This window comes from Cardiocondyla obscurior, linkage group LG02 (genome assembly GCF_019399895.1).
Source record: "Cardiocondyla obscurior isolate alpha-2009 linkage group LG02, Cobs3.1, whole genome shotgun sequence".
Taxonomy (NCBI): Eukaryota; Metazoa; Arthropoda; class Insecta; order Hymenoptera; family Formicidae; genus Cardiocondyla; species Cardiocondyla obscurior.
The window spans coordinates 7,469,368-7,487,528 of NC_091865.1; the positions used below are offsets into that span (position 1 = coordinate 7,469,368).

At 42.6% G+C, this 18,161-nt stretch overlaps 3 protein-coding genes across 5 annotated transcripts; 1 reads left to right on the forward strand and 2 right to left on the reverse strand.

The window, feature by feature from the left end:
* Positions 1 to 36: 36 nt before the first annotated feature.
* On the reverse strand, positions 37 to 1,278 carry LOC139110600 (mediator of RNA polymerase II transcription subunit 29-like). The gene is made up of 2 exons (XM_070670462.1): positions 991 to 1,278; positions 37 to 804 (listed from the first exon to the last, which is right to left on the reverse strand). The coding sequence occupies exon 2, from the start codon at positions 798 to 800 to the stop codon at positions 195 to 197; it is 606 nt and encodes a 201-aa protein (XP_070526563.1). The 5' UTR covers positions 801 to 804; positions 991 to 1,278; the 3' UTR covers positions 37 to 194.
* Positions 1,279 to 1,556: 278 nt separating this feature from the next.
* On the forward strand, positions 1,557 to 7,344 carry LOC139110487 (probable replication factor C subunit 1). 2 transcript variants are annotated; one of them, XM_070670302.1, is made up of 7 exons: positions 1,557 to 1,749; positions 2,628 to 3,052; positions 3,164 to 3,632; positions 3,716 to 3,873; positions 3,977 to 4,144; positions 4,243 to 4,800; positions 5,013 to 7,344. In XM_070670302.1, the coding sequence occupies exons 2-7, from the start codon at positions 2,659 to 2,661 to the stop codon at positions 5,138 to 5,140; spliced, it is 1,875 nt and encodes a 624-aa protein (XP_070526403.1). In that variant the 5' UTR covers positions 1,557 to 1,749; positions 2,628 to 2,658; the 3' UTR covers positions 5,141 to 7,344. The 2 variants fall into 2 exon arrangements, with proteins under 2 accessions (XP_070526403.1, XP_070526413.1); XM_070670312.1 differs by having other exon boundaries at positions 1,558 to 1,749; positions 5,033 to 7,344.
* A 1,667-nt stretch (positions 7,345 to 9,011) lies between these two features.
* On the reverse strand, positions 9,012 to 17,131 carry Nkd (naked cuticle). 2 transcript variants are annotated; one of them, XM_070670353.1, is made up of 6 exons: positions 16,418 to 17,130; positions 13,402 to 13,622; positions 12,562 to 13,014; positions 11,886 to 12,187; positions 10,985 to 11,642; positions 9,012 to 9,090 (listed from the first exon to the last, which is right to left on the reverse strand). In XM_070670353.1, exons 1-5 carry the CDS (start codon positions 16,479 to 16,481, stop codon positions 10,988 to 10,990), a joined length of 1,695 nt encoding a protein of 564 aa, XP_070526454.1. In that variant the 5' UTR covers positions 16,482 to 17,130; the 3' UTR covers positions 9,012 to 9,090; positions 10,985 to 10,987. The 2 variants fall into 2 exon arrangements, with proteins under 2 accessions (XP_070526454.1, XP_070526452.1); XM_070670351.1 differs by lacking the exon at positions 9,012 to 9,090 and having other exon boundaries at positions 9,106 to 11,642; positions 16,418 to 17,131.
* Positions 17,132 to 18,161: the final 1,030 nt, after the last annotated feature.

Here is an 18,161-nt window from a genome sequence, read left to right on the forward strand (position 1 = left end):
GATACATTAGTTACATTTTGTTAACAATATGTATACTTTAATTTGAAAATAATTTATTAAATAACAATATCTTTGTAAAAAAGAAAAAAGGAAAAGGGTATAATTATTATTACATCACAAACGCTCATCCCGGTGACTTTCCTTAACGTTTATCATTCCAGCACTCGACAGAGTTCCTTTAGAAGTTACAGAAATTAAGACTGATCGCCAGATGCTATCGCACGGGCGTTGGACATGAGCATATTATGAATATCGGTAGAGTATTGCACTTGCGAGCGCACCGTATTCAGAAACTGTGGATAAGACAATGCTGGACCTTCCTGAGTGCTGACTGTGTCAGTGCGAGTTGTTATAACGGACATTGGTAAATATCGGACTGAACTCGAGTTCTGGGATAAACATTCCACAGATGTTTTTAGGTGTAGCTCTATCTGATCGCAGATGGAGTAAAATTCTTCCATGTTCTTATTGAAACGATGATCCGGCTGTTCTATGCCTTTCATGGTACCGACGTCGACTAAGCTGTTTTGATGCAACGTCTGTGCAGCAGTTTTGAGAGCTATGGCCAGTGACTCTCTCAAGGGTCCAACCAGGGACTTTACTTTAGAGATGTTATCTAGCTTATCCTGAGTCTGCTGTTGTTGCTGCTGCTGCTGCTGTTGCTGTTGTTGCTGTTGCACCTGCTGCTGCTGTGTCTGCTGAGCCTGCTGCTGATTCTGAGATAATTGAGGATTTACTGGCTGTCCCATTTGGCCCACCCCCATGCCACCCTGTTGCTGAATTGGTGGAATGTTCATCATGAATCTGTCAATTTTAATTTTAAATCTATATAAATTGCCTCTAACAATTATACAAATGTAATTCTAAAAAGATATATACATACATTTATACATTCTTTTCAATACTTGACGATTATGCTCGCCAATACAAGTTCAATTATTTAGATATTAAAGTATCAATTTAATAAACTATCGAGTTTCATTAAATTACCTGGTGTGCTTGGTTCAAATCGGACAAAAGCTCCGACGGCGGTCGGGTGATCGGAGCAAGCGGAGCCAGCGTTGGTCAGCGTAGAATGTACACAAAGCGTCGGAACTTGACAGGTTAAATCGACTCGGTCGAGTGTCGTGAAAATTGAGAAACGTCGGCGCGCGCGTCGCGAGCCGGTGCGTATCACGCTTTAACGTTCGGACGACGTATCGGTTGGCAGGGCTGGTTGACCAATCGACGCGCACGGCGACGCGGACCGAGTCGAATCACGCATGGTGTTCGGGGGGGAAACCGACGCCATCTAACGACTGGCATTCTTGCTCGCTCCCGTTGGTAAAGCCAGGGCCATCGTCGAAGAAGCGCGGAAAGCTCCTCGTCTCCCGTTGTCGGTGCTGTTGTTTGACGAAACGTGCGCGTCTAACTCGCGTCCACCCGGTGCTGCTGCCGCCGCCGCCGCTCCCGCCTACGTCGGCTACGTCGTCGCGTTGTGCCCGCTATGGCGCGTGCACGCCGCGTGAAATGATAGGCGTGGGACGGGGCTCCCTGCGTGCCGGCCAAGCGTTCGAGCGAGCGGACTAACCCGTGTTTGTGTGTGCGTTGGCAAAGCCGCGCGACCGAGCGGCCGGGCGGTCAACCTCCCAGAGGCACCCTCCGCTGTGTCTGTGTGTGCGTGTCGAGTGCGTGAGTGTGTGTGCGCGCTGACGGATTCCTGTTACACGGCCAACACAGCCCCCCACCCCCGCCATCGTAGAATCGCAGGTAACGCAACGAGCTGAGCGAGCGCGCCTCCTCGTCCCGCCAGCTGCGTCCCCGCGGCGAAAATTCGCCCCGTGTTTATGTTTACTCCTTTAATTACCCCCACCCGCCCCGCACCCTCCACCCGCCCCCCTCGTGTCCACTCGCTTCATATCCCGCCTTTCGCGATTTCCTCGCCGCTTTTCGCCACGCGCCCGCTTCCTCGCGTTTCTTTTTTTTCTTTCTCCGTCTTTCTCTCCTTTCTCTCTCTCTTTCTCTTTCTCTCGCCTTCGCCACCCCCCTCGCTTTCCCTCTCGCTCTCCCTGCGTTTTTCCTCCCCTGCCTTGCGTTCTTCGACTATTAGCGGAAACAAACGTTTCCATTTTTTTTTCTTTTTTTTTTTCCCCCCTTTTCGTCGTCGGATTACGTTCACGGTGAACACTCAGATATTCGTCCCGCTTTAAAAATATACGGAAAAGTGCTCGTAATGTACTCATGATGATAATTATGTTATATAAACTTTTATTATCATGCGACTTTTTTTCCCCTCCGTTTCTTAATTGCTTCGATATGTTCAGGAATAGCAATAGATACTAAACTCATCACGTATTCGGTTTAATTAGCGGGGTATTCGTTGAATACAGAAAATAATTGCAGAGTAAATATTGAGTGACTCTGTTGTGCAGGGTTTGGATTTTCTTGCAATTGTACTGTGAACTATTAATATTTTTCACAGTGCAATAATTAACGATACAGTATCATAATATAAACAAGCTAATTGAAAAAGATAGTTTAATCTTGAAATTGGGGTCTTGCTAATTTTATATATGTAAATGGGAAACAAAATTTTTTTTTACAATTAAAAGTAAATATGTTTTAATATTAATATTAATGTTATTCAGGTTACCTTGCTGTAGTCTACCAGGCCATTCGATGCTTCCCATAAATGCCATGGCACAGAAAGTGGTACCAGGATCAGAGTCAGGATCAATGAAGCCCCTGACTGGCAGTGGACTGAGCTATGTCACGCTACAGCCGCCTAGTCAGCCACTCAGTTTGGTGCAAGATCATAGACCATCGGTATATCAAACCCCACCTTACACCGGCAGCAACATGGAAAAGGAGCCAGAGGCTGAGAAACTGATTCCGAATGGCGTTGAGATTACAAAAACTGAACCTGAGCAAGACGTGCCTGCTGTTGTGAAACAAAATGAATCCAACAGGAACAACAACTTGAGTCCCGAGACTCCTGCTCAAGAACAGCCGTGCGAAATGCAGTCGGAACAGGTGCTAATCTCATCTTTAATAGAGTTCCCACTGAATTCTCGTAAGTATTATATTTTCTTCTTTTTCTTGTTTTAACTCGTATTAAAAATTATTTTACCTGAAAATTTAAGGATTATATTGTACTTCTATGCAATTATATTTATGTTTGCAGCGATATGTACACCGGCACAAAATAAGGTTGAGGAAAAGAAGATTCCTGTAAATAATGGATCAAAGGAATCAGATGGCAAAGCCGTTAATACTTCTGTACATATAAAACAATCTCCACATAAACCGGAAGATCCACAAGTAAAAAATGAAGTTCCAAAGGCGAAACCCGCTAATCAGAGTTTAAAAGTACCAAACGACAATGCAACTGCTACATTAACAAGTACATATAAACCCGAGGCGAAAGTCACTACCTCTCCGAAGACAACTAAACGAAAATCTAGAGAACTGAAAGATTTGAAAGTAGCATCCACTGTAGTTACTGATGGAGCAAGTAAACCTAAGAGAAACCGGATTCAAACACAGCCCTATCAAAGCCCGTTACCAGAGAGAGAGATCGCTTTACTGGTTAAAAATCTCAATAAAACTCCTGGCTCCAAAGCTCCTGACGACAAGCTCATCGTGTTCTATAAGTAAGCATTCCATTTTTAAAAGGCATATTAATTTAATATTTTTGTTTTTGAACATGACTTAATGATTAAATAATTACTATTAGGAGCGAATTTTTGGCTGTGAGAAATGCAGAAGGAAGCTTCTATGTTTGTCAAGCGATGCAGAACATTTATAAATCGAGCAGACGTATCCGCATACGTTGGCTATCTCAAGATAAAACCAATGGAGAATTTTATTCTCCTGATTTCTATGATACCATAGGTATTATCGCAAACACTATTTTTATTGTATACATTGCTATACACTTGTCCATTGCCTGTTATAAGATGTAATGCACTCTTAATTTTTGTCGCTTAATTTTCAGATTTTGACTGTATATTAACAAATCTGAACCTAAACAAGGTCGATAAACATAAATTCTGGTTGACCAGAATAGAGCTGCTACGCACAGAAAATATTTTAAAACGAGCTATTGATGTTGAGGCTGGTGTATCTGAGAAGCCGCGAGTTACGGAAGAACATCCTGATGGATGTGAGTAATCGTAATCATATATAATAATATTTAATAATTTTATAATCTTTATAATAAATTTATATGCGAATAATCGTAATATATTTCTGTTTTTATAGTGGATCTGTCACTTTACAAAGACGAGTCGCAGCTGAAGAGAAGAAAAGCTCTACGCGAGAAGCCGAATCGTAAAAAGTCTAAGCGAACCGGAAACTCTACGGATGATGAAGGAGACGAGGAAGAAGCTGATCGAAATCAGAAAACACCCAAATCGAATCGCGCGAAGAAACGATCGGTCAAGGCATTGGCGATTGCTAAATCTGTCGCGAAAGGTAGTAGCAGGGCGGAGAGAGCGCTAAACAGAAGCACGAAGTCCGGCAATAGTTTAGACAACGATCTTGTTACTACTACTGCTGCTACTACAGCCGCAACTACGTCTATTGTGACTACTAATACGACTGGTACGGCAGTTACCACCACCACTACTACTGCTGTTAGCACTCCTGCAACTATTGCTGCTACTACTACAACAACTACCACCACTAATCTCGCAAGCAACGTTTCCGCCGTAGTGGATACCAAAAATAATGTAGAAATGAAGAAACTAGATCTAAAAAAAAACGGCAAGCAACAAAGTAATAATGGCACCAGAGGAGTTTCAAGAACAAAAGCTGGAGGTAAGAAATGTTTCATACGCGTTAAATGTTAGAAATAACATTTTGTTAAAGATACAATTGGTTAACTACAACTTCGTGAAGTACTTAAAAATAATCCAAATTAAGCCCGATTAATAAATATATACCTTATGTTTAAAGGTGTATTCAATTGGCTAAAGCTTAAATTGCATTACTCGTTAAAAAAGTACAAATGTGTAAAATTAAATTTAAAGGTTCTGCTCAAACCACACAGCAATCGAGTAAAGTAGCAGGACGTCCGAAGCGTGTGGCCGCTACTACCGGCGTTGTTTCGACCGAGGAAGCAGCTTCTCCGAGGAAGAAACCACGCGGTCGGGCATAAAATTAACTTAATCGTTGCTTTTTTTATGCTACAGTTACAGCCGAGTCTGTATCGTAGGCAATATGTACGTGTGGTACACCACTTAAAATTGCAATCAATTTGTTATGTAATATATGCATATATATGTACGGATCTCAAGATTCTTAAATGTATCATGTGCTGCGATAATATTATAGTCCAACGATACGGGATCAACGACTTGTATCTCTGATTCGTCAAGTCGCATTTGAAAAAAAAAAAAAATAAAAAAAAAAGAAAGAAAAGCAAAGTAAAAATTAAGAAAAAGTGACTCAGAGATTTATGCGCGAGCGATATATTGTGATATCATACAAAATTTGTACATATCGTCTACGTCTCAGACTCCTTCGGAGGAAGAAAGTCATGGAATGTGTGAGAAAATGGTACCTTGAGTTGAGTAATAACTAATCTACAGGGTGTCACATACTAATGCACTCTTGCAATAGTCTATTTTTGATGTTGTGAGTGAACCGTACGTGATTCAGTTAATTTTAATGTACACTTTCCATTGGATATGATATATACTATGTACAAATATACATGTCTGGGAGAGGTAGAAGTTATATGTATTCTGTAAAACGGAAAGGGGAAGAGAGAGAGAGAGAGAGAAAGAGAAAGAAAGATACAAAGAAATGGGAAAAAATAGTGTCGAAAAAGAAAATGAGAACAATCTCAAGTATTACTGATCCCCCGAGTCAGTCCTCGGTCGAACGATCGGTAAAGGATTTTTAAGTACAATACATTTCTGTACATTATGCTGAATCCTTGCTGTTAAGAAAAAAGTAGCACATAAAAATGGTCCAGCGCCTATATAAAGACAGGCAGAGTAAAGAAGTGCCCTGAATTGTCTCCTTGCTAAGCCAAGGATTCGCGAGAGATTCGCGAGCGGAAAGTAGCGCTTGCTTTTCGTTGGTTTTTTATTTTATTTTATTTTTTTTTTAATTACTTTTATTTTTAATTTTTATTTTTTTTTTTTTTTTTAATTTGCTTGTGACGACCCGTTGTAAAATCGCAGGGCTCGTAAGAGATTGAGAGAGCGAACGAAAGCGAGAGAGTGGTGCCACATTATTACAATTTTAGTTACGTAGGTGTAATTTTTAGAAGAAAGCGAAACAATACTTATTTAGAACGATAAGTTTTGAATTTTACTTGTATAAATTTTGATTTATATATGTTAATTTTAATTTTCTCCTTTCTCATTAAAGGTTAAAAACTGATAAATGTACATTTAATGTCGTACGTTAGACACAGTTATGATTTATATATTTCGCCAAATTTATATAAATTTACATATATTTTAATATAGCGCATATTTTATATTCTGTACGATTGTTGCGAAGAACGTAAGCTTGTGTCAGTGTACTTTTCTTTTTTCTCGTGAAGAAACCGTTAGGAACGTATATCGTTTGATCGTGTAATGTGTAATGAGACATGTATGTTTCTCTTTTTATACACTATGACAGTAGAGGTATGAGAATCTTGCAAAGCAAATAGATTATTTATAATATTCTGAGAGGTCGGCAGCTTCGAGCATTGATAACGAAGTATCTGTATGTTTACTGCGAGAATGAATTTCTTTAATTAGGATTCCGTGTCGGGACATATGTATTTTATACATCGGAGCGCTAAAATACTGTCGTTCTCTTGCTTAATTTCGTCAGGACATAAAGCGTGTACATAAAGCGATTAGATAATCAAAATTGTGCATACGAGTGTTAACCACCCGAGGGACGTTCCTTTCGAGTGGCATTCCGAGTGAAATTAGGGCGATCACATTGCAATTTGCTTAGCACGTATCACACGAACGCCAGCTTTTCATTTAGCATTTACGCGTTTCTCTTAATAATCGCTTATTGTTTCCTCGACGATCATATGTGCGCTTGTACGTTGGGTGCAGACACGCAGTTTAAGAACGGAAAGGAACAGGCATATCGACCTCTGCTCGAAAAAAAAAAAATAAAATAAAATAAAAAATAAAAAAAGAAGATAGAATACGATATAATTATAACTAAATGGTTAAGGTGGAATTTTTAATTCTCGAGATGGGACACGCATACACGTGTAAGATATCAATCCTGTCATACTTGGTCCATTGCACATTGTATTTGAGAAATATACGCATACAAGGCATACTGTATAAATTTAAGTAAAGAATTCTAATAACAATACACACACGCAGAACTGTTTGCTCATCTTATTATTGCTTGATTTTGCTTTAAGACCGTTTAATGCATTTTTCTTTTTTCTTTTTTTTTATTCTTTATCTTGTTTCAAGATAGCTGAAGGAAAGGTGCAAGCGCCGACCGTCTGCGAAATGTGCAATCAATAAACGGCGAAGACACATAACTGTCGACGTGATAATAAATGACGCGCCGCTCGGCGTTTGCACAATCATCCGGAGATTGTTTTCCATCCCTCATTAGGTGCAACTAAATTTTGTTGAAATTTAATTCGATGTCGCGCGAGATATAATTTTTTTTTCTCCCTCAGTTCGGAGAAAGAGGCAAACTCATCTGCCCAAGAATTTTTTCGTTCTCACACGTATTCAATCTTTCATCTTAAGCTCGCACTCCGATAGCTGATAACGAAATCGCTCGCATCCGAAGAGACGAGTCAAAATCAATTGCGACTGGACGCAAAAAGGGGCTGAGCGTTTTTCGGCTCGCGTAACGTTTAAGTGTCTTAACGTTAGCTCTTATTAAATATATATAAAATGCTTCGGATGCTGGTTTGCTAAAGTAATCAAATAAACTAACTGTACGATGTATATATTCGTTGACATATATCGTTCGTGGTATATGCGTACGATAGGACTCTAAGTGATCATATCTTTCTCGCACCGTGTCTCTTTGCGTTCTTCCGCGACTCGCATCGTCCTCGCGACGAGTCTCATTTTCGAACACAACGTATACGATATTTTCGACCGGACGTTCTTAACGAATCGGTTCTGCGAGATCTCTCGTTGCTTGATAGACTGCTTTCTCTCCCATGTGAATGAACCAAACTCTTGAATGATCAAACACACGTAATCTTACTATTATAATTTTTTTTTTAAACTTCAACTTGCGAATATCTCTCACGATTGGTAAATTAAAACTTTATCAAGGACCACGTATTCTGTTGCCATTCTTAAAAAAAACTTTCGAATTTTCTAATCGGAATTAAAATTGCGTGTGCGGATCTTACAACTGCAATGAAAAGGCACGAAGATGAGATCGTTTGTCGGTGAAAGAAAAAAAAAAAAAAAAAATAAGATAAGGGCGCAAGAATCGTCCGTTTACGTGTGACAGGATCAGCGACAGCTTCCGGCGTGTTAAAAAGAACATGGTCTAATAAAAAAATAAAAAAATGTGGGAACGATATGATAACTGACTTAACTGCGGATTGAATAAGTTTCTCAGCTTGTATCCGAAGTTTTCGCGCGAATCGGCGCGATTCGCGCGTTCTCCCAATGCGATTTTAAGTAGCGAGACTTTTATATACTTGTAAGAAAAAGGGAAACGTCCTCCCTTTCTCCCCATCCCACCCCCAGGGGGAGGCGTTTCTTCTCCTCTGATTTTGAAGAAAGTTGTTTTGTCTCTTACGATAACTGTAAAAGTAAGATTAAGCATTTTGCGATCGAATAGAGGGTGAGATGTGTATTAGTTTCACTTGCGGTTCACGCAACTCTCTCGATGGCGAGTCTGAAAAAATTCATGCAGGCACACAAAGATGTTTTGTACAAAGGTCCTTTGGTTATATATGTATAATAAAGTGACGTCCAGAAATACTGCGGATGAGTCTTCCTTTTTATTATTTTTTTTTTTGTGTTTTACCTTGACTCCGATTGTTCTTCTATTTTAGCTTCCATTTAGATTCTCACCGATTGGTTTTTTAATAAATCCTCATCAACTTTTTCCCACGGGATATGTGAGAATGCGCCAAGCAACAATCTAATACGAAAAGCATAGTATAAAAAACGTGTTTTAATAAATATCAATAGAAAAAAAAAAGTTACAGAAAATATCTACAGGGATTATAAAATATCGATATATAAAATTACATGTCCCATAACGTAATTATCTAGGACCCTTACATCTGTCAATGTAAACTATCTAGTCTTAAAACTACCCTTAATAGTAATATTGATTCGCTATCCCTAAAGGTAATCGTAATACTTTTTCGCAGCGACACCCGATTGAGAAATATTGTCGATTTCATAAATTCATCCACGCACGTATACCTGCTGCTCACGTTACATTAATAGCGTGCAATTCAACCAGCGAAATTCTTGGCAACGGGTTTGTAACGGCAAAACTGACAGTCCAAAAAAATAAAAAAATAAAAGATACGACTTGTCCTTTCACAGAGGACAGTTCTTCGTTCATGCGACAAGTAAAAGGAATATAAATATTAAAAAAAAAAAAAAAAAGAGGAGTTTTTATAAAGCAAAGACCAATATTCCACAAGTACCAAACGAGTTCTAGATTACAAGGCACTAGTAAGAACTCAATTGTCCCTCTCTTTCCAAATATCCATTACATTTCGCGGATAATGAAAGAGCGTTATTTGTCGTAATGTAGGACTAGCAAGATATACAGGGTGCATCACCACAAGTAACATTTTCTTTAATGGCAAATTTCGGAATAAAAATGTTTTATCTTTTATCTATTCCTAATTATACAAATCTTTCAATTTTTAAAAAAAATATTTTTCAAGCCTTAAGACTTACTTAATTAAATAAATTTTTTTCAATCGCTCTTCATCTTTTATTTGCTCTCATATTTCCGAACAGAATTTTGAAAGTTGCCAAGGAAAATATCCATCACTAAAATATAAACTCAACAAAGGTGAAACGCCCTGTATACAAGAGATTCAAGCGTTTATTTATCGAAATTGCGCGTTTGCTTGACTGTACGGACGTAGGTACCGTCAAAGTCGTGTCTGAGATTTTCTAGGAATACTACGTTCGACAAAGAGGACTATAACAACTCTCCGGTTACAAGGAACATTCGCATTGGAGTTCTTCATCTTTCGAACTTGTTACGATGCTAGACCATTTTCCTTAATTGTAACGCTTGTATACTGAAAAATGCTCTTTGGGATATTTTCTATGTACAACGCAATGAGTAGCCGTTATAGTTTCATCGTGTTTGAATGAGAAAGAGCGACTGGATTCTTTTTCCTTTCCATCCATAACCATCTAAAAAAATTTTGTCTCATAGCGCACGAAAGTCCGTGTACCATTTCTCAATTCCGGAAAATATCGCAAATATATAATTTACATATTTTATTACTAAACTACGAGCCTAATCGAGTGACGTTTCGTCATTATCATAGTGTGACCATGTGGATACATGTAAAATCGCAAGCCTGAGATTTATAGTAACTATATCTCTTTGCTCAAGAACACCTGCGCAAATAACATGTAATTTACATCGAGCGCGCGTCTTCCACAAAAGTTTCTTTGAGCAAATTGCAGTGCTATTCTTCACTTGCAAACAAAATCGCGTTTTGCATAATCTCATTGCTTATAAATGCATGTTAAAAAAATTAAATTAACCAGCGCGGCAAATTAGAGATTCAGTAAACGATACGCGGTACACGATTTCCCAAAATAATCAATAATGTTACATACAAAAGTTCAGAAAAAAAAACGCGCTATGTCGAACCTTTGCAATATAATTAAAAAAAAAAAACAAATTTACAACATGAACTGCTAAATAATTTTTCTGAATAACGATAATATAGATAAAAATTATACCTCGAAGAATTTCGAAAATTTATTCCATTATATCATAACAATTTTCGAAAGAACCTGAAACTCTTAAAATAATTTGTGATTACCGATTAAACCAGGGCCTCGGGGTGATAGTGATGATAGTGATGGTGAATATGCTCGTGAACGTGCCTTCGGTTGGACGTGGCCGCCACCGCGTTCTGCGAGAATTCACGTTCGAGCCAACGCACGACTTGCGCCATCGCTCGGGCCTGATCCTGCTCCCGCGTAGCGTGCTTTAACTGATGCTTCTTGCTCGGTCTGCCGCATTGTTGCGTATGAACGAATTGCGCGTCGTTGCGTTGCAAATTACTATGATTATTGGTAATCGTTTGATTAGCCGTCTGCTGATTATTGTTGGGCACGACGTTAACGATGTTGCGATGAACGTTGGTGACGGTGTGCTGCGGGGTGTCGTTGTATACCGTCGTCGGTGCGAGCATGTTGCGATTCAATATCTGCGAATACGTCGCGTAAGTCTGGGGAGAGGAATGCGTCGCGTTGTTCTTCGGTGTCGCGTGCCGCGTCTTTCTGAGATTCGCCGATCGCGATTTGGTCGGCGTCTTGGGAAACGACGCGGACTGATGAGTACTCTCCCGGACAGGTTTGTGATAGTTCACTTGACGAGGCTCCAAAGATGTGGGACAATCTTGATTATTGTGATTCGAGTTTTCTAAATGGGGACTGTGAGATGGAATGCGCGATTGTTCGTTTTGATGCCGTTTCCTGCAGACCAAAAAAAAAAAAAAAATAGATTTAATGAATACCGGCAGGTAGTCGAAATATCTTTATAAAATTTTTCTTTCTGTAATGTTTCGAAATAAGCAAGAAAAACGTGTTAAATAAAAAAAAGTTTTTTAAATAAAATATAATATTCGAGAATATTAAAGTATATTGTTAAATAAAAATTAATATTCTAATATTTTAATATGCACTTATTTTGCATTTACTGATAGCAAACTAATTCACCTTGATGTGTGAAAACTGAGATTATTTTTTTCCATATTGGCCTGAATAATCTCCAGCAATTGTTGCCTTTGTAGGGCGCCGCTGCGTTTCCTCTCATTCGTCGTAAGAAGCGGTGTTAATGGAGAGAACGCGGGGGAAGTGTCACTATCATCGCTCACATCACCCTCCGAGCTGTTTGAATAGGGAGATGGTAAATGGGGCACTGGACCGACTCTTTTACGCAGCTCCTCTTGCTGTACTCGATTAGTTCGGACATTCTCATCGTCATCCTCGCTGCGAGTATCCACTTCTTTTCTCTCAGTCTGCAATGCAATTTGAAATCACAAATTTAAATCAATTACACTCATTGTAACATATCAAAAACAGCGCAAGTTATACTTAATCAAATAAAATCATGTAAGTTTCATTTATAAACTTTCAAACAGCTAGTGTACTAAACAGCTTTAAAAATAATTTGTACTATACTTTGACAATTTTCAGAACTTTTACGAAAAAAAAAAAAAACGTTTGCGCGCACACACTCACACACACAAGAATCACGTTTATCTTTTTATTTTTACATCTGCTCACAATTGGCATCTCGGTTGTCGCGCACGGGGATTAGATGTCGAGACGATTGCACGATGTATATACGTATCGTGGCTCACATTCGTGGTTCGAGGAATGTAGGCCTCACCTGACAACGATAGCGCGTCGTTCTTCGCCTTCTAGGAACTCTACTCGCCCCGTGCCGTGCCGCGGTCGCAGTGGCGGCTGTGGCGGTTGCTGCATGGCCGCACGGGGCGGTGTGCTTCAAATGGCAGCAAGAGGACGAGTTGTGTTGATGACCGGGCGACGGTGCAGCGGTCTGTGGCGTTTGCGTGGCATTTAGGCAGGTGCCAGCGGCATTGCGCGGCGCTTGGCTGCTGCTGCTCCGCTGATCGGGCGACACCGTCAGCTTCACCTTAATCGTCTTGCTGCCGCACGGCGGTACTTGTATCGAGGCGCCGAGCGTATCATAAATGGTGGTCACCAAACCGGCTATGTCGTCCTTGGTGATCTTCCCGTGCCCGTCAAAGTCGTACAGCGTAAAAGAGAACTCTTGCCGTCTCCTGTCACCTTCCGCGACCGACACGTCGCACTCGAATTCCTGCAACGAGAGAAACGGGGTCGCTCGGATTAAAGAAAACAGCCTCGGGTGCGTGACGCCGATAATTGCGGACAGCGCAATTACGGTGCGTTAAAAGAAAAAAAAAGAAAAAAAAAAAAACAGACAGATCTTAATGACGAGAAAATGATCTACGTGTGCTCGACGAAAAAGATACAAATTGTTACGTTCTTCTTTTCATTTATATATGTAAAATATATTTCTTTAGAAATTGACATTGAAATCGATATGAAAAAGGAAATGCAAGAGATTACAGCAAGCAATTGTGATATTTAATCTTCCAAAGTCTCATGTAAAATTAATTAAAAATTTCTAGTAAAACGCAACGTTGTCATTCCCTAACAAGATATATAAAGCAAAGTATTTCACCTCGAAACTAAGCTGTTTCGTTGTACCGCAAGTAGGCTGTTCATCATTACCGGTAGGTTCCGCAGGTATGCTCGAGCTATCAGGCGCGACCTGCGCCGTCTCCACGGGAGATATTAGAATCGGCTGGGCCTCCGTAGTCGGTGGCGACGAGACGTTGCAGGTCGTCGGGACGCCCGTGAGCAATTCCTCGGAATCGCTGCCCTCCGTATTGGTCCCTACGACTGAAACAGGTAACAAGGAAAACTCATTATGCGGAAGCACTGAAAGGCAGCTGAGGTAGCTTCATCCAACCGTATTTTTTCTCGCTTAACGTACAAATAAAAGAATAAAAAAAAAACTTTGTCAAACTTTTTGTTTCTTCTTCTTTATCTTGGAAAGGAAGAATTATTTCTCGGCATAGTTTTGTTATATGCATATCGATGTGCAAAGGCTCGATTGGGCGCGGCGCGCGAGTCGGGAACGCGATCCGGGAAGCCGTTCTCCAGCCGCTCGCTCGCCCGCTCGCTTTCCCGTCGCGCACGATCGCGATTTCTGCCCTCGGGGGCTGCCGAGAGAAGCGGAGGAGCGAATAAAAGGCGGCATTTAAGACGCCGCGGCATCCGCGACCGGTGGCGTGTTTCGTGCACAGACGGTATTTTTACGCTTCCCCGCGCCGACGGTCGCGCGGGGAACGAGCCTTTCGGTGCGACTGGTACAACCGGCGGCGGAGAAGCAGCAGCAGCAGCTGGAATTCTAACCAGAACCATCGAATCTCGACGCCGCGAGTTTTTACGCGCCTCCGACCGACGTGAGCGGCGAGATTTCCACTTCTTGCCAAGCTCCGGAGAACGACGATCTCGGCGCTCGTTGAACAAAAAATTTAAAATAAATAAAAACAAAAATCACCACCGCGTTTGATCCTCGCGATCGACCGCCGTCAAATCTTTCCGGAATTAATTAATTTCTAATTAGAACTGATCACCAAGCACAAACATCTGCAAAGCGAGCGTCGCGTACGGCAATTCTCAACGTCGGATCACGAGCGTAACTCCGGACATCTGGGTTGTCCTGATAAACTTTATCGTATCGTATAACATACATTTGTTATCCATTTTTGGCAAATTTGTGATCGCGCAGCGTCGTGAACGTACAAAGAACCGTAAGCGGGATGAAAATGGTCGACGTCGCGGTACGTTCCGTTTCTCGGATTCCGCGTATCCTCGCCTCGAGCAGCATTTCGGCTTTTATGCCTTGAATCGCGGCGAGCTTCGGTTTTATCGTCAAGCATTGTGTAATGGGCCGTAAACTCGTCCCACCTAGCGGGCACAAAGCGCGGATGTGCGATAGACGTGGCTGTTAAACTCGGACTCGACGGAGACGCGTTTCGTATTTTGCGTCTGTATGCGTAAGAGGTGCGCGCATCCATCTCCGACATTTGATACCCGCTACTACCAGGCACGAGAAAACTCAAATATTCGCAGCTCCGCCGGACTCAATGAGCGATTGTTCATCTTTCCAAGCTGCACACGATCCAATTTGCTATTGTCTTAACATTCTCTAGCACTAAAAAATATTATTGCGTTATTACTTCATTCGCTATCAATTCGTTCGCGCGTATCATTTCCGGAGTTATTTATTATAAAAAAAAAAAATTATCTTAATCAAATAATAATAATAATAATAATAATCTCGGCACGCAATTACATAAGATAATCGATATTGAGACTCGCGCGGCTGTTCCGTGCGCACTTTCATCTTCCCAAATATGCATCATTGAATAGCTTTTTGTAAAGCGTTTGAGAACAGGCGTTAGCTGCCACGTGAAACTTAAGCAGACGTTTCGTGCGGCAATTGAGACGCGTCGGAGTCGCGACGGGAAGTGGGTGAGGAGATGGAAACTGTGATTCTGTTGTCGCTGGAACGCACGCACCGCAATTTCCGCGGTATTTTCAACGGCGCGTTACGGAGACAAGCGTCGCGGGGCTACAGAAGGCCGGGGGCCGAAAGCTAAGAAAAGTATGACGTAAGGCCACGTGGTATCCACCTCGATAACATCTTGGCATTATCCATCACTGACGACGGTCATTCTCTCGCGGCAGTATGATTGATCTCTCAAACGCCACCGCTGTGCTAATCACATCCCTTTTTTTTCCTTTCCTTTTTTTTTTTTTTTTTTTTCTTTTGTCTTCCCTCCGCACTATTTTTCCGTCCAACTCCTCCCTTCCTCTTCTTTTCTCCAACCCGTCGCTATTTAACCACGACATTTGGCCGGCTTTCCTCAGGTATGCTCGACGCTGTCGCTCTACCTGAGCGAGATTTGCTTAAAACTTTAACGAGCGACGATACAAGAAACGTCATGTTTCCAAGGACGTATTTTTATTAGCGAGAAGAAAATCACCTCGAGACATTTAAAACTCAACTCTGACGTTTCTTTCTTTTCCTACAGTCCGCCTTCTAGGAATGTACCTGATAAGGAGACGGCTCCGAGCGTTTACCGATAAATGACACGTCCCTTCGGAATTTATCTCGACAGGCATGTATTTACATCGTGGAGTAATCTTAAAAAGAAAAACTTGTAGGGAAAAAAAAAAAACAAAAAAAAAACTTATCGCGTTGTCGGACAGATAAATTGAATTTCTTTTCTATTTTCAAAATGTTGACCGCCTGACTAGCTTTTCACAATCAGCGTCCCGATTGTGTTAAGCAAATACTACACTTGACGATACCCGCGGACCGTAATTGTGGCGAATCGATTTACCGTCGCGCAACGACGAAACACGTGAAATCGATTGGGAGGTAATTATCCGAAAGCCTGCGTGTAGAGTCCCGCGCGTTTGTTTACACGTTCACCCAGCCCGTCCTGGGCTCGTTAAAAAGCGAAGGCTCCGTCCGAGGGAATCCGTTAACGGCGGAAATTATCAGCGATTGCAATTAGCATTGTACGCTTTCCGCCGCTATTTCACGGCCGATTCGAGGCACAGTGCCAGGGAGTCTCAATATCGCAGCATGCGTTCCGAAAGGAAGGAGCGATCATTACCAGAAAAGGGTCTGTAGCCAGCGAGGAACCTTGCCCGCCACCACTTTACCAATCCGGTAGCCATGGGACCTTCATGCGTGCGTGCGTGCGTACGGGCGTGCGTGCGTGTGTGCGGGCCGGGCGCGATCGCCGTGATCCCTCAGCGTTCCAGCTCCCCGCGCTCCCCAAGTCGGCGGCGACGGCGGCGGCGGCGGCACACTTTGTTCCTCCTCCGTAACTGCCGACACGCCGGCCTGGACGCATGCGAGGTGCCGTACCCTCTCCCTCTGGTACTTCCGGTTAGGCGCTGATCCCCGCAGGAACGATCCTCACCGCGGCACGGTCTGTCATTCGGCGGCGGTCCGCGAGGGCCACAGAGAAACCACGTACGCGCACACGAATCTTGGAGCGTGAGAATACCGAACGACGTCGTCGTCGCGAAACGAACGCACCCTGTACACACGTGCTCGTCGCGAAGCGACTGCCGCTCGTGAGCGTCGGAAGACAAACGGTACAGCCGGGAAGACCGTCGCAGCGTCGAGACCCGAAACAGCGGGCACGGGGAAAACCGCTCTTCCTTCCTCCGCCTCCGCCACCGCCTCCTCTTACTCCGCGCAGGTACAAAGCCCGGCCGTTCTCGCGGCTCGGACGCGACTACGGTCGCTCGTCCTCGCCTAAAAGCACGTTCCCCGTAATTCCCCTACCTACCCGCGCTCAACTCCACCACTACCACGCCGTCGGCACAGTCGGCACAGTCAGGCAGTGTCGGCACGGCACCATCGTCGTCGCAGCAGCAGCAGCCACCATCATACCAGTCAGCCAAGCAGGCAGGCGGCTTGGCTTGGCTTGGGCTTGATTCGGCTTGGTTCGGCTCGGCTTGGCCTGGCCTGGCAGCCTGTATTTCTCGGCTCGGCACTGGGCGAGCCGAGGATACCCGGACCCCGAAGGTAGGAGGCGCGCGGCGGCGGCTCTTCAACCTCTCTACCTACTCTTCCTCTTCTCCTCTTATTTTCTCTTTCTCCTTTGCATACCCGCTCGCCGCCGCTGGAGAGCCGCGCGCGCCTTCCTGCAAGAATCCTCGCGCGGCGTGAAGCCCCGTTTACGCGACCCAGAACTGTAACAGTACTCTGTCCACGTAATTATGGATGCACATCACGTACGCAGGGCGATTATATTTTCTTCTTTTTCTTTTTTTAATTGTGATTTTCGTACGTAAGAAAGAGTGATCTCCTCTTTCTTTCCAGGCGACTTTCCTGAAAATCGGGTCCACATCTGACAAGCTGTAATTCGTCAGAGCGATTGTTTTTTATCTCCACAGTTTACGAGTTAAAAGTCTTAATATCGTCGAGGACGCAATAACGCAATTAATTAAATTGATCTCTCGATTGTTCCTGCGGATCATTAATTATAAATGGCGTAGAACGAGCTTAAAAAGGAGGAAGGACTAACTTTGCGGTAACTCCAAGTTTCAACGCAGCGAGTAGAGACCGCTCGGTGCCGTCAATCTTGTAAGCTAACGTGAATTCGTTGTCGATCGCTGAGCGACGATCGACTCCTCCGTTATCTTCCGGGACGTCAAATGAAGCCCGCCTTCCGAAAACCGATTCCGTTCATTGAACTCGACGTTGATTTATCTTGCGTCGCGCTTTCATCAGGAAAAAAGAAAAAAAATCCTGTTGACGTACTGATTAACTACCTTCGAACATTACCGGAGAAGAAGAATAAAGTCAATAAAGATTATTACATTGATAGTTTCAAAATGAAA

Excerpts from the sequence above, each read along its gene's own strand:
- LOC139110600 (XM_070670462.1), bottom strand. The coding sequence starts at position 800 with ATGATGAACATTCCACCAATTCAGCAACAGGGTGGCATGGGGGTGGGC.
- LOC139110487 (XM_070670302.1), top strand. The coding sequence starts at position 2,659 with ATGCTTCCCATAAATGCCATGGCACAGAAAGTGGTACCAGGATCAGAG. Across the intron at positions 3,874-3,976 it reads TGATTTCTATGATACCATAG|ATTTTGACTGTATATTAACA; the intron begins GTATTATCGCAA and ends CTTAATTTTCAG. Across the intron at positions 4,801-5,012 it reads TTCAAGAACAAAAGCTGGAG|GTTCTGCTCAAACCACACAG; the intron begins GTAAGAAATGTT and ends TTAAATTTAAAG.
- Nkd (XM_070670353.1), bottom strand. The coding sequence starts at position 16,481 with ATGGCTACCGGATTGGTAAAGTGGTGGCGGGCAAGGTTCCTCGCTGGC. Across the intron at positions 13,623-16,417 it reads TGGCTACAGACCCTTTTCTG|TCGTAGGGACCAATACGGAG; the intron begins GTAATGATCGCT and ends TACCTGTTTCAG. Across the intron at positions 13,015-13,401 it reads CGAAACAGCTTAGTTTCGAG|GAATTCGAGTGCGACGTGTC; the intron begins GTGAAATACTTT and ends CTCTCGTTGCAG.